Genomic DNA, 14344 nt, shown 5'->3' on the forward strand with positions numbered 1-14344 from the left:
TAGCAAGCAGGGAAATCTGAAAGTTAGCACGGTCCTGTTGTCACTCTTAGGCATTCTACACACCCAAGGCCAAGTCTTCTCTTCTGTCAGCTCCGTTCCAGGAGCGCAAAGGGAACCATTCAGGTCACTCCCAAGCCACTTTTCTTTTTACATTTTCTGCCAAACTTAAAAATAACGTTCTCCGCCATTGTCGCTCTGTGATGAGTGGTCATTCACAATTATCCACCACCCACCTGCAGAGAGAGATGGCTCAAAATGAGAGGCAGTACAGGGGGAGAGGTCGGTGCTAAAGCAGAATTTCCTTCTGAATCAGGATCTACACCTTAGCAAGCCCCCAGGTGCTCACCAAGCACATCCAAGTGTAAGAAAGCCGTCCGAATGTCACCTACTGTGACACACATCGCACAGGGTGATGGCACAGGCATCGGGGGGCACACGCACGCTTGTACTCACAGCGAAAACAAGTTTCCTGGAACAATACTGACCAGGGGGAAAACGCGCTCAGGGATCACTAACTGGCTTTCAGGACTGCTTGGAGTCCCCACTCGCCATTAGAAAGAGTGGCTCTCAAGACCCCAGGAACAACCCAAATAAGGCGGTGGGGTGGGGCTGGGGGGCGCTTGGGGGTGGGCTGCGGAAGGTGTAGACACCTGGCATACTCAGAGACTTTGTGAAGCCCGTGTCCTGGCTCGCTCCGGGGAAGAGCCGGAGAGCCAGGAACTCGTGGGCGGCGTGGGAGGGCGGCGAGGGGCAGCGCACACCGGGCCAAAGTCCGCGCAGGAGCTGGTCCGGGGCCCCTGATTGGCAGGCCCCGAGCGAGCGAGGGCTGGAAGCGGGGCGAGAGCGGAGGCTCTGGGCGGCGAGAGGTCCTGCCCAGCTGTTGCGAGGAGTTTCCTGTTTCCCCCGCAGCGCCGGGTGAAGTTGAGTGAGTCACTCGCGCGCACGGACAGACTACACCCCGCGCGCGCACCCGCTCGGGCCGGGCGCCGGCCTCCTGCGCAGCTCCCCTCGGCCGCCGGCTGCAGGCCCCCTCCTCCCGGCCGGCCGGCGCCACATCTGGCCCGCACATCTGCCGGGGCCCGCGCGGCTCGGGGGTCTCGAGAGGGCGCGGGGTGTGTGTGTGTGTGTGTGTGTGTAGGGGGGGTGGTCCGGGGAGGCGCCGTCCGCTGCGCTCTGGGCTCGGTCTATGACGAGCGGCGGGGTCTGCCATGGGTCGGGGGCTGCTCCGGGGCCTGTGGCCGCTGCACCTCGTCCTGTGGACGCGCATCGCCAGCACGATCCCACCGCACGTCCAGAAGTCGGGTGAGTAGCGGCCAGCGCCGCGCCGAGGGCGCCGGGGGCCCCCGCGCTGCGCTTGACAGTCGGCCGCGGGCACTGCGCGCTGGGGCGGAAACGGGGAAAGTGGCCCGCGCGGCACCCACGCAGCCCCAGCGAGGGGAAAGTTGGCTCGCAAGGGGGCGCGGGGCCCGCGGGGGGCCCCCTTTGTGCGAGCCGGGGAGGCGCTGCGCCGGCCGCGGCCGCTGAGCCCCCAAGTCCCGGAAAGGGAAGTTTGCGAAGTTGGTGATCCAGAGGCGGCCGGGCAGAGGCCGCGCACCTGGGCCCCGGGCGATGCTGCGGGCCCCTCGCGCCTGCCCGAGCCCTCCGCAGCCCCCGGGGGCCGGTTAACCGCGGCTGGAGCGCCTGGAAGTGGCCCCACGGCCCGTCTCCCACCCGCCGCCCCCTGCGCGCCCCAGGCCGGCTCCTGGTCCCCCGGGTTCCTGCATGCGTGCAGGAGAAGCGGCGATTTGCAAAGGGAAGTTTTGGGGCGCTGGAGATGGGCAGGTAGACGAGGCCTGCTGGGTTGCCCGGTGCAGGCGCGGGTGCCTGCAGCGAGACGTGCCTGCCTCCAGGGAGCTGACTCCTTTCTTGTCTGCAGTTGTCACTCGGTGGTGGCTAAGGTCCTAAATGGGCCGCCCACCTGATCGCTGTCTCTGGCGCTTTCTAAAGGCAGGAATTTGGTTCTTAACGACTTGTTATAGAAAGTGCAGAAGCCCTGAGACGTCAGAAGCTGGAGGCACTTGGCCGTCTGCAGCCTGCGGCCCTGCTCCGGGGAGCTCGGGGTTGAGCCCTGTCCCTTTCCCAGGCCTCAGTTTTCTCATTTGTAAAATGACGTGGTGGGAGCTGGACCCTCTCACATCCCCTCCATCTGTGACGTCTGACAGCGCCTGCACCCTCGCCCCCCGGCACCCTTGGGTGACTGGCAGATGCTGCGCGTCAGTTTTGGGGGAAAGGTGCCTGAGAGACCAGCTCACCCAGAGGCAGGGGGTTTTATTCGCCCGGTGACACAGGCATGTGTGCCTGTAGAGTTGTCTAGACTAAAAGGCAAGACGCTCTAAAGGGTGCATTTCAGAGTATGGAGGTAGACCGGGAGCTTTGGAGTGTGGAGTGTGCGGCTTGTACTGAGGGTGGCATGGAGATTCTAGTTTTTAATGGGCTCAGAAGGAGCCCTGTGGCATGCAAAAAAAAACAAAAAAAAAAAAAAACCCTTCTGACACAGATATGAATTCTATGGTTTATGAAATCACAAAGCTTTGCTCTTGGCTCTTTTCTTACATTGAAAGACCAGAGTGTTCCACCATCTCTGATTTGACTGCAAACTCTTAAAAACGGAGTTTTATTTTGCTAATAACTTCTAAAACACCGTTAATTTTCTGTCTGCATAAAAAAAAAATATCCTCGTTGAAACGCTGGTTCAGATGACAAAGATTAGCAGGCCCTGATTTTGTTAGTTAACTTTGTTTACGAGGATAAGATTTATGATTTGCAAATTCCAGACTCAATAGTTCCGGGAGTCAGTTACATTTCATCTATACACACACTTTTAAACAATTAGTTTAAATGCCTGCTGGCTTTTTATTTGGGTTTTTGAACAGTTGTGCAGAGCCTAGAGATACCATATGGTGATGGAATTGAACTTTCAAAATGGTTGCATGAAGGAATCATTCTGAATTTTATTCATTTGGTCAAATTAAATTTTTCAAAGATAGTTGAGGTCTGGAGACAGCTCTAGAGTGAAGATGAGCAACTTAATTCCACTTGTATTTTAATTTTCCACTGAATAGTTTCAAGACTGTTCTAACGTAATCGCAAAACCGTGAGAACATTTACAAAATATCTTAATGTAAGACAAAATATAAGAGATGGTTTACAGCCACCTATTAGATCAGTTCAAAAAGCAAAAACCTACCTTTGTTTCATAGAAGTGGGCACAGAATTCCAGCATAAGAACAAATTTCGTTGAAAACTTTGTAGAAAATATTGTTTGACTTAGTAGATTGACCACTCTTTCTAAATGCTCAAAATGAAGAAATCACTCTTTAGGGGAAACCTTTGAGTGTCTGACAACTCATAGATCTGAAAAACAGGACTTTGCAGAGACCCAAAAAGAGATTCTTGGTGTGGACTCGGTTTTGGTAAAAGCATCACTGGGGTGTATATTCCTAGAGCCACTTTAATGGCGTGCTGAATTTGTCAGGGCCAGAGACTAGAATCATTAGGCCCAGAATCTGATGTTTGGTCTACTTGCTCTTGTCCCCATAAGGCACACTTGTACCTCTGCACCACTTCCTCTAATGACATCTGATTTTCACCGCGTTACGGTTTATACAAAATACAAGCCCATTTTGGACCCCTTGCCTTCCGCTGGGCTCACCGTCCCTTGTAGTCAACATTACCTGCTACATGGTTTGCATTTTGCTTCGCTGCCCCTTCCTTGTTTTCGACTTTCTTCGAATTTAGCTGTCGTGATTTTTTTCCCATCAGTCACGCGGCCTCGAGGATGCTGCTTCTTCCTTCCCAATGATGTGTGTTTATTGAGTATCACTCTGCCAAGCAGATTGGGTGGACCTGCTAGCACCGTCCCAAACCAACAGGACAGAACCTATCTTGGCCCTCACTGAGTTAACCATGGACGTGTGTTACAGGCTGAGAGAAGTATTCATGGTTTAATGCAGTATGCTTGGAAGTGTTATTGGCTGCTGATGTTTTATTTGCTTGACCTCATTTCTCAGTTGATGTCGCAGGGAGGGTGTGTGTGTTGAATATTCCTTCTCGGTGTCTTTGGATGTTTATTTGGATTGATTTATTCTCACTTTTCTATCCCTGCCTTGTAACAGATCCTGCTTAGACGGGCTTTTAGTGCCCTTTTCCATTCCAGAGCCGGCAAGGTGGAGGCAATGTGTCCATGCAGCCTCCTCTTGGAAGCTAGGCTGGGAGTAGAAGAATGTAGGGCGCAAGCTTTAGGATCAGACCATCCTGGGGCCCCAAGCTGCCTCCCGTTTACTAGTCCTCAGTGCTCTCATCTGTAAAATGGGCATGATGAATATAGCTGCTATTGGGAATTCCTTCATCGGGCCTCACAAGGGGGCCTCCGTGACCTGGCTCAGCTCCACATCCCACCAAGGCCCACACTTTCCCCGTCAGCCCCCTGCCCTCTGCCCCCCGCATGTGTGTCTTGTGAAGAAGGTGGGTTGCCCTCTTTGTTCAAGCCGTTAGCTGCTATCTGGCTGGAACTCCCACTGTCTGACTCCTTTTTAATTTGCTTTTAAGGCAATTCAAGTGTTGTCTTCCCAAGGACACTTGCTGTGACTCTTCCAGGTAGGACTAAGGGTCACTTCCTTTGCTGATGACAATGGCAAACTGAAATTACAAGAGAGTTCTTCAGGAAGTTTGTGCAGAAGTGGAATTTAAGTAGCTACCTTGTCGAAGGAACCGCTGAGCTATAGCCAGCCCATCAAAAATGGAATTTAAAAGTGAGTTGACTTTGGTGCAAACATTTTTTGAATTCCATGCAGCTTTTTTGTAATATGCATTTTCATGAACTTCCTGAAGACCCCTGGTGTCTTTGTGGGATGCCCTGGCACTTTAGGCCTTGAAACCTTTCAGAGGCAAGAGGTCCATCTGTTCCGTTCTCTATCTTCAGGGTCTCCTACCTTGTCTGGCACCTCAGTTTACACCCCGGAAATGCTGAGTTATACCTCCACGTCTTCCTGTGGACAAAGTGTAACAGGCCAGGCTTTTAGAAACCAAGAAGTCCTTATTAACTAGGGGTTTGGTCTTGGTGATGAAAATCTTCACTTTCAGTACAAATCGTTTTGGTCCCGATCAAAATGTGCAGCTTGGCCATTTTTATATTATGTAATTGGTTCCTCTATTCCCATGAAATACGGGAAAAAAAAGAAGTTTCAGCTTGTGACAAACATCATGCAGAGCTGCCAGAAGTTTTCCTCCGCCGCCTTTAGCTCTAATTTTAAACGCGTCTAGGCCACTCAAAACCATTGTAAAACTTTTAAGAAGTTTTCACCGCAGAAATCATCCAGTACACACTGAACTCTCTCTTGTTTCTTCTAGAAAGTTGTCGAAAAGAGATTTCATTTAAAAAATGAAGTGCTGACATCTAAATTTAGGCTTTACGCATTTTTTTTTTTTAATCCAGTTTTCTGTTTGGGCTTATAAGCAGTGGAGCAGAGTTGGTCAAAGGAAGTGTGGCCTTGTAGCAGCCACTGCCTACCATAGAGCACCCTGGGTATGATTTAGGCCTGCTGCAAACCACCAGAACAGTTTAAAGCACAGTGCAGGGGAAAGACACTTCCGGGCTGCCGTGGGCCTTACGGAGCCACGTTCCACGTGAAAGCAGAACCCCAGCACCGGCGCTCCAGCTCCTTCCGCGTGGTTTCAGCAGAGGTGACTTGTGACGCTGAGTGGCAGTGTCTGTCAGATGTGCCGGAGCAGCAGGGATGCTTCCCACCCACCCTCCCCTCCCTCCGTTCCTGGTGATGCTGCTCCCCAGGTACTTGTTGCTTCCAACAGAGGCAAGACAAGGATTACTCCACCCCTTTGCCTGGCACTTCCATCAGGAGGGTTGAGAATGCTACATGCTCGGACTGGCTCATCTCAGGGAGATGTTGGGGAGAGCGGAGGGAGGGTGAGCCAATGTTTGAGAAGCTCTCTCCAGCCAGCCACTGGGCATGGCTAGCTATTATGATTTTAAGCAGAAGTTTACAAGATACACTTTATTGTCTGTTTTGTAAGTGGGAAGAAGGCCCCTTGAGATTTGTGTCTGTGTGTGTTGGGGGGTGTTTTGGGCTTGTCTCACATTCTGCTTGCCTCTGTTTCATGGTCTGTGTGTGTATTGGAAGGGAAGCGAGGGAGGGGCAGAAATACTGTATTTGAGAGAGAGGAAATTTACCATTTAGCATCGTGAGTTCAGTGCCACTGATGGAACTGATTTGCTTTGCTTACGTGATCTGCCTCTTCCTGACATCTTTGTACCACAGAAAATCAAGACAGGGTGGAGTTTCTTTACACAAGGAAAGCAGACCGGTGCCAGGCTGGCGATGGCCTGTTGGACCCTCTGCAGGGGACCTAGAGTGTGACAGTTGACAGCAGGTGGACAAGGACCATTTTCCAAGATGTGTGTTATAAACCACAAATTCCCAACACCTAAGAGCAGCATCAGTGCACAGGCCTCAGACAGGTGCAGGTGAGGGCCAGAAGAGCTGAGTGTATCCAAAGAAGAAGAAGGGAGCAATTAGACGTCTGAAGTCCGGCTAATTTTTAAACTTGTCAGTGGTTAACAGTCTCCTGCCCCGGTGTGCAGCAGGATCGCTTCTGCCTTTCACTTGCCACCATCAGCTTCTTCCGTCTTGGCACCCAGGGCGGAACAGCTGTTCCCTAGGGTGTTGTCGATTTTGTTGACTTACTGCACCCTGCTTAGACTCTTGAGGGTTCCCTAGCATCTGTGTTTTGTTTATAGGGTGGAGGTTATAAATAATTAGGAGGGATTTAGCTGCAGGGCAAGTGCCTTTGATTGGTGGGAATCTAGCTGGGCAAAGTCAAGATATGCAGCTCCATCCCCCACTTCTTTTTTTTCCTTTCTGATGGAGTATTTTCCTCCAATATTTTTTCAGCTCTCCAACCGAGAGATAGGCCCTAGTGTATGGGCAGAAGGGCCATGTGCCCTGGGATTTGGGGGATATTCTGCTCTTGCTCTTCTCTAGCCAAGGCGTGGGGTGAGAAGACTCCTGGGGGTCCCAGTCACTGCCCTGTCTCCTTTCTTAGACCATGCTTTGGGTGCCTAGGTACCTCGATTTCCCTGCCTAGATGACTGTAAACTAGTGTCTGTAGCCTGCAAAGACTTTGGTGCACCTGAGCTTGAGGGGCAGCTCTGCATCTGTGTGCATATGTGTGTGTGTGTGTGTGTGTGTGAGAGAGAGAGAGAGAGAGCGCGAGCGCACATGCTTGGTTGCCCATGCATACATGTCTCACAGTGTCCACTTAATGCAGAATGGAGAAGCGATGCAAAAGGAAGAGGAAGGCAGTGTGCTGATGAGAGTTCAGCTCAGCGCCTTACACCACACGACCCCGAGGAAGGATTTTGAATTTCCTGGGAGTTCTAAAAATTCCCTGATCTTCCAAGATGTTGGGAACTTAGATTTGTGAGTCAAGGTAGAAGAGTAAACCCTGTTTTACTGAATAAGTTTGCCAGCTGACTTACAGCCATAAATATTTGACTTTTGTTGTGTGGTCCTCTGTTGTACTTTTGCCCTGGACCTTCCAGTGTTAAGGGTGGGTCAGGCATCAGCACGGTGCCTCTGTGGAGGTGTGGAATAAGAATTGGATTTTGTTCATTGTAATCTGTTCTCTCTGGAGTACAGGGCATTGCTCATTAATGAAAAAGCAGAGTTTTCCCCCTAACTGTAGTGTTGGATATCCTTTGAGAAATTCAGTTCTTCATAGTTCGTGGTTTCTTTTAAGGGAACTTTAGCTCTACCCACCTGACTTGTTCTATCTGCTTTTTCACTTACACATTATATTTTTTTTTTTGAGATTTTCCACTGCTTTAGTTGCATTTCCTCTGTGTCTTGCAACCACTGGAGCAAGGTGCAGCTTAATCGGAGTGCTTTGTTCCTATTATAAATATTTCATTTGAGCAATCCCTGGCCTTCTCAAGCTTCCTTAAAAAAAAAAAAAACAAGAACAGCAGGTCAGTTTGGAGAAGTCAAAAGCCCTCCAGTGCTGTTCAAAGGCAAGAAAAATCCAGGGTCAAGTGTGCATATTCAACCTGGGCCACAGTATCCCTTCATCTGTGTAAGCTATAAATCATTCCAAAGATTCATTGATTGTGTCTTACTACTGCTTTGTGGATGTATACCCATCACCCCCAAACTTTGCAAAACTTTTTTATATAGAGAAATTGAATTAGCCTTAGGACCCTGGTCATTTCTCTCCAGAGAATTGCTGGACAAGTTTCCCAACATTGATAGCAGCTGCCACATACCGAGATGTTGCTACTGCCTGGATCATACTGAACACTTGGTGTGTATTATTTAATCTTCAGAACAATTCTAGGGGGTAGGTTTTACAGCGTTCTCTGTAAGTCCTCCAGAGAGGAAGACATTTGCCCAAGACTACCCAGTTACAAATCATTATACTGGGGTTGAAACCAACTATTTTGGGGACCCAGATGCCTAATTAGTAAGCTGTGCATTTACTGAGACTAGGCTGCCTCAATTGAAAGAGACCACTTGTCTATTGGATTATACCAAGGGTGCTGGAAGACTCCAGGGTTTAAGAGAAACAATGATAATAGCTGAATTTCCCAGTGATTGAGTATTTTTCATATATTATCTCATTTAATTTCCTCAGCAAAATAAAATAATGCTTGATTCACATACCAGCAGGTTGAACATCAAGCCTGTCTTGTGACTTGGTGAGAAAATAAAATATACATCCAGTGATACAACCTTGGCTGCATCTTGGAGCGGGTTATGCCATCAGGGAGCTTAAGCACTCTAAGTGAAACGGACAGTTTATCTGCAAGGTTTGGAGGAGTTCAAGACTGCATCTCACATGGCGGAGATATGGACGTTAGCCTAGATGATACCATGAGGTGCATAGAACTTGCTCTTCAAGGCTCCTCCCTAGGATAGGCCCATCGTCTGGCCCCAGGGAGGCCTTGGCAATGCAATTAACAAGCCTCAAGTCAAACACCATTTCAGAAATCTTGCAATGCCCTGAATCCTACAGCTCATGTATAAAAGTATAGACATTCCCCCAGATTTGGAGGCAATTGAAAAAAATGTATGTGACATTATCTGTAATGAGTTATGAAGGGAAAAAAATCTTGTCCGATCGTTCAGCAAGTTAAAAGAAATTCTCATCAATTGTAGAGGAAAAGCTGATTTATTTTTCAGTTTTCCTACTAGATACTATCGCAAAATGTCACGAAAAGAGGTGATCAAAAATAATGCAATCAAAAATTATGGTAAACTATTTCAGAGGTATGCCGAGCAGTTAATGGATGACAATCGCTTTTTTTTTTCCTCAATTTTTATTTGTGGTATTTGCAGCTTTTAAAATCTGTAATTTATAAGACACCATTTTAATCCTAAATACTCACTTTCATATGTACATTTCCATTCTTAATTTTCTCTCTCCCAAAGAGTGCCCCTGAAACTTACTAGCTTCATCTTCTTCCAGACCCCAGTCTGTGCCCAACAGTGGGATTTGATTGTTGGTTTGGGAAATAAATGAAAAATGCTCCCTCCTCCTTCCCCCCGCGGCAGATGGAGACTGAAGTCTGCGTTGTTACGTCACCGCACCAAAGCTGTCTCCCAGGTTTAGCTAAACCCTTCATCATTTTTCCTACTTGAGAGCCCAGTGCCAAGTAGAGAAGAAGTTGTAAATATGTAATTATCACAAAACCTAGATTTTGAATGAAAGGTAATTGAGAGCTGACCCTTAGCTTCAACCAGAAGGAGATCACCTGTAAAGACTAACGTCCCTGGTACCTGGAACCAAGGTGTCTGGTCAGCCAGGCTATGTCCTTGGCCCCCTAGGTCTCACTTAATGGTTTGTGTAAAAACAACAAGAACTGGACTAAATGGAATCTTTGTGGGTTTTTTTTTTTTTCTGTACTAAAAGTTTTCATTCCCTGTGTTAGTAGAGAAAATCATTGAAGTTGATTTAGAAAACGTTTACGTGATTCTTAACTAATCAAGGTGGAAAATTGCCAGAAGTCGTAGCAGGTAGGACCTGACACATACTGAAAACATCTGCTAGGGGGTTGTTAGAGATGACTACTACTAAAAAAAGAAAAAGAAGCCCTAGTTATTTTGAAAATTTCGAATACTCTCGGTATAGGAGCATAGATCCTCACCAAAAACCCTGTTTATTTCAGCTCGGCTCGCCCCTTCTGGCTAAAGACAGGTCTTGCTTGGTTTTGGCGGTAGTAGCATTTCTCTTTGGTTAATTATGTGTTTTCATGATTCCCCTTCCTCTGAAATGGCGCAAGTGCCGTTCAAGGTTTTTCTTAAGGTAGAGAATTTTGAAAAGCTTTGCTGTGTGTAGGAGAAATAAAAACCCAAAGGACATTCTGTGGGTTTTTTTTTTTTTTTTTGAAAAGAGAGAAAACTTGTCTGGATATAATTAGTGTTCTGTAGCCTTCCAATGACTTTTCCACCAGTTTTCTTAAAATATTCCCCGAAAAGACAGAATTTGCTACAGATTGTCAGTTTTCAGATGGCTGTTTTAGGCTAAGGAGCTGTTGCTGAGTGCCATAATTGTATTTCTGTACACTTTGCAGATACCTGTTAGTGCAGGGTAGGAATTGTTCAACTATTCTTTTTGGAGTGACAGTCTTACTACCCATTGCATTTTTGTTTTATTCTCTACAACCCATAGCACTGTGCAAAAACGGACCATTTGTACCATTTGTCCTTCTAATACAGGGAGACTTCAAAAATTTTACAAAGAATGGATTTAAAAGATAAGTTTATTTTTGGTTAAAAAATATTTGAAATCCATGTCTATGAGAGTGTCTTCAAAAACTTCATGGAAAAATGTGTATTATGAAAAGATTACACATGAATTTCAGGGGTTTTTTTTTGCACTAAATTCAAGTTTGCGTGAACTTTCTGAAGTCCCCTTTTATGAGAAAAGAGAAAAAAACAACAGTGACATCTTTTGTACTCACTATTCTAGAATCTCTTAAGTTGCATTATAATAGAATAACTCCTAGCAACCTTGGCACTCTTCTATTTCTATAATTTCTACCAGTAGAATGAGCTGCTGGTCTAGTTCATATTACCTCTCTTATCACCCATCTCTTCCACAAAGGAACAAAAGGCCAGTGCTTTCCTTTGCCGCTCTTTCTCCCATCACCTCCAGCTGTGGCCCTGTTTGTTCTGCTTTCTGAGTCCCTCAGGAACTTCATCAGTCTCTAAACAGTCACATTATAATTTGCACTTAGGTCCTCATCCTGAGCTCAAGCATGCTGACCCCCAACACGATGGTTTGTCACCGTCTAACCAATGACAGCCACTCCAGATGGTCTTGAATCTTGCTGATCGTAGGAAGGGCCTGGTGCCACCAGCAGCAGCAGCCTTCAAAGTGCTGAACGTTGGGCTCCTCCTTGCACCTCCTTCCAGATCTGCATTTGCACAAGATCCCTGGCTGGTTCCTGGACACCTTGTTGTGGAAGAAACACTGCTTTCCTAGTGTTAAAGCATTTCCCAAAGAGGAGGCAAGTGATCAGTGGTGATTTTAGTGTGTCACCTCGAGCTTGTCTGTAGCAAAGACGATGAGGTTCCCAGGGGAGTTGAGCTTCGTTTCCTGAGTATTTTGAGTCTAACTCAGCTACAAGGCCTACTCTGACTGTATGTGACCAACACACTAAAACTAACAGAAGAGAGGGTGCACCACGAGTGGCTTTATTAAATGAGTCATTTTTAATCCATCTGTTTCGCCAAAGCGTGCTTGAGGGGTCTTCCATCTCCCGAATGCCTGTTCCTTGACCATGAACTATAGACCTCAAGGATCGAGTTTTCTTGCTGAACTCATAACACATAAGCTGTGTTTACCTCAATAGGCTTTCGCTGTGACACAGGTAGGCCTTAATTCATGCTGGAGCTGCCTTGACATTTCTTTAAATATATAACCCTCTCTTCTATACAAAGTACATATCCAGCAAATTAACAGCAATAACAAAAAAGAGCAGAAAAACTTTTCGTTGCAACCCATAGCTCGTGTCATTTCCTGTTGCATCAAATCTACAGTTATTCATCAGAATACGTGTGGAATCTCAGCAACTGGAATCTCTTCATCAGACATTTATTTACCTAGTTGCACAGAAAACATAGCCATTTGGTTTCATTTTTGCTCTTGAGCCACACTTCCACTCTCCTGCCACTACACAAAGCTGAGCTCTGTTTTATGTTGTCTATAAGACTCTCTTAATTGGCTTCTTCCCAGGGACAGCGTTTGTCACTTTTCTTCTCAATCTGCAGGCATAGCCATCCGTTGTATCTCCTCCCAGACATCATTTTGAACAGGTGTCCCATGCCAGAAAGCCATCAGTGGTCCTCTCCATGAATCCTAAGCAGTCAAATCCCTTCCTTTTTGAGGTCAGAGGTGGCTTCAGTGTTCCTGGCTCCTAAGACAGTGCCCTGCACACAAATGAGACACAGGACTGGGTTGATCAGGATGAGTCTAGTCCTATCTGCATTCCACTCTAGGCAGGCCTCATGCCCTTGGTTACACATGAGCCAGACTTGCTCATACAACCTTTTGCTTTCTAGTCTCCTAACTTGTGATGGTTCTGCACCCCCCAAATTTTCCCATTCCCTACCACAGCTGCATCCTTGGAAATACTGCCTGACCTAAGTGTGGCTTCTTCCAGTGGGTCTTTCTTTATCATCCCATCCTGATTCCCCTTCTTATGCTCACAACCTCTCTACCCAGCCTGGCTCCCTCAGTCCTTGGGCCTGTTCACCAACCCACCCATGTTTATATGTTAACTCCTTTTGCGAGAATGAAATCTCTTTGAAGGATAAGTCCTAATTCTGTCCTAGCACTGAGCACACTGTCTCACTACATGTGTCGGTTTGCGTGTTGTACTTGTTGCTGTTGGTCATCCATTGCTTTTCAAGGCAAAAGAAACTGTCGATCCAAGACAAGGGGTGGAGATTTTTGCTTCTAGACCGCATGCCTTTTGCCACCAAGAGTGAGTGTCTTTGGCTTCCTTGTCTGCAGCCACCTGTAGAGTTGTTTAGAACTTAGGCCCAGGGGAAATCTTGAATGATCGGCTGTGTGTAAGTTGCTCTTTACAGTGAGGTTTGCTCTGTCTGCGGTCGACACTTCCGTGAATGTAGGGGCGCTGCACTGTGTGGGTTTTCAGGCCTGTTGTTTTTCCATCCACCACAGGCCACTTTTGATTCATTTATCCTTTGTGTGAATCTTTTGCAGAGGGCTCAGTGCGTTATGGCTGTAGAAACTAGAACAAGTCATTAAACCATCAGCCTGTCTGACTCAGGACCTCTATTTGCCCACTGCTTTTCATTTTAATGAATCATGGGTTGTCTCCCACCATTGGGATTGTTGGAGAAGGGGTAGCCAAAGGAGTGTTGGTGCAGTGGAGAGGATCTGAAGACAGCCATCTACCTCCCACGGGCAGGTATCTCAAATTGCAAAGGTGACCCCTGGCTGCACTTTGCAGAGAGCTCTGTTGAAGTGACAGGTGCTGGGGTGGCATTTGGCACAGAATCAAGGTGCCAGTTGGGATTCCCCCATTGCATATTACGTGTCTGGGTTCAAGTCCCAGCTTGGCTCTGGATTCCAGCTTCTTGATAATGCACACTCTTGGAGGCAGCAGGTGATGGATCAAATAGTTGGGTCCCCACCACCCACGTGAGAGGCCCAAAATGAATTCCAGGCTCCTGCCTTTGACCTGGCCTGACCCTGCTTATTGTAGGCATTTGTGGAGCAAACCAGCAAATGGGAGATCTCTGTCTCTCTGCCTTTCAAATAAAATGAAAATAAAAATGTAAAAACTAAAATGACAGGTGGTAAGGAGACTTATCTATGAAGCCTTTCTTAGATGGGCATTTAATTGGCGTGAATGCCCAAGGTCTTGAAGCCCTTCAGCCAGTGGGCTCCATCAGTTCCCTGCAGACCCACCCTGAATGGACCTGCAGTCCAGGCACCAGGAAGCATGTGCTTCGTGTGCAACCATGGCTTCCAGGCCCTCCTCGTGCCTCCCTGCCAGCCGGGTCGTCACCCACAAACCCCTCTTCTCTGGGGATGCTGGAGCCACCACTGGCTTCATCGTGGTACAGTGAGACCCGGATGAGCAGTTCCTGTCCTGCTCTACCTATGGAGAATAGGGGATGACATAGGGTTTTGATATTCTTGGGTTGTAATATTCTGTGACGCTGATGAGCAGTGGTTGAAAATTCAGTGCTTTGAGTTTGATGTGCCACTGGTTAGCTTTCAAAGCTACTGAAAATATTTAACTTCCAAGAGTTGA

General features: G+C 47.4%; 1 protein-coding gene across 1 annotated transcript in view; it reads left to right on the plus strand.

Moving 5' to 3' along the window:
* The first annotated feature begins 974 nt into the window (after nt 1-974).
* Nucleotides 975-14344, plus strand: part of TGFBR2 (transforming growth factor beta receptor 2) — an 87704-nt gene continuing 74334 nt past the window's right edge. Inside the window, exon 1 of the mRNA XM_062215668.1 lies at nt 975-1302. Coding sequence (XP_062071652.1) covers nt 1209-1302 — 94 coding nt within the window. The 5' untranslated portion in view covers nt 975-1208. The remainder of the gene's footprint in view (nt 1303-14344) is intronic.

Source organism: Lepus europaeus, chromosome 2 (assembly GCF_033115175.1).
Source record: "Lepus europaeus isolate LE1 chromosome 2, mLepTim1.pri, whole genome shotgun sequence".
NCBI classification, from domain to species: domain Eukaryota; kingdom Metazoa; phylum Chordata; class Mammalia; order Lagomorpha; family Leporidae; genus Lepus; species Lepus europaeus.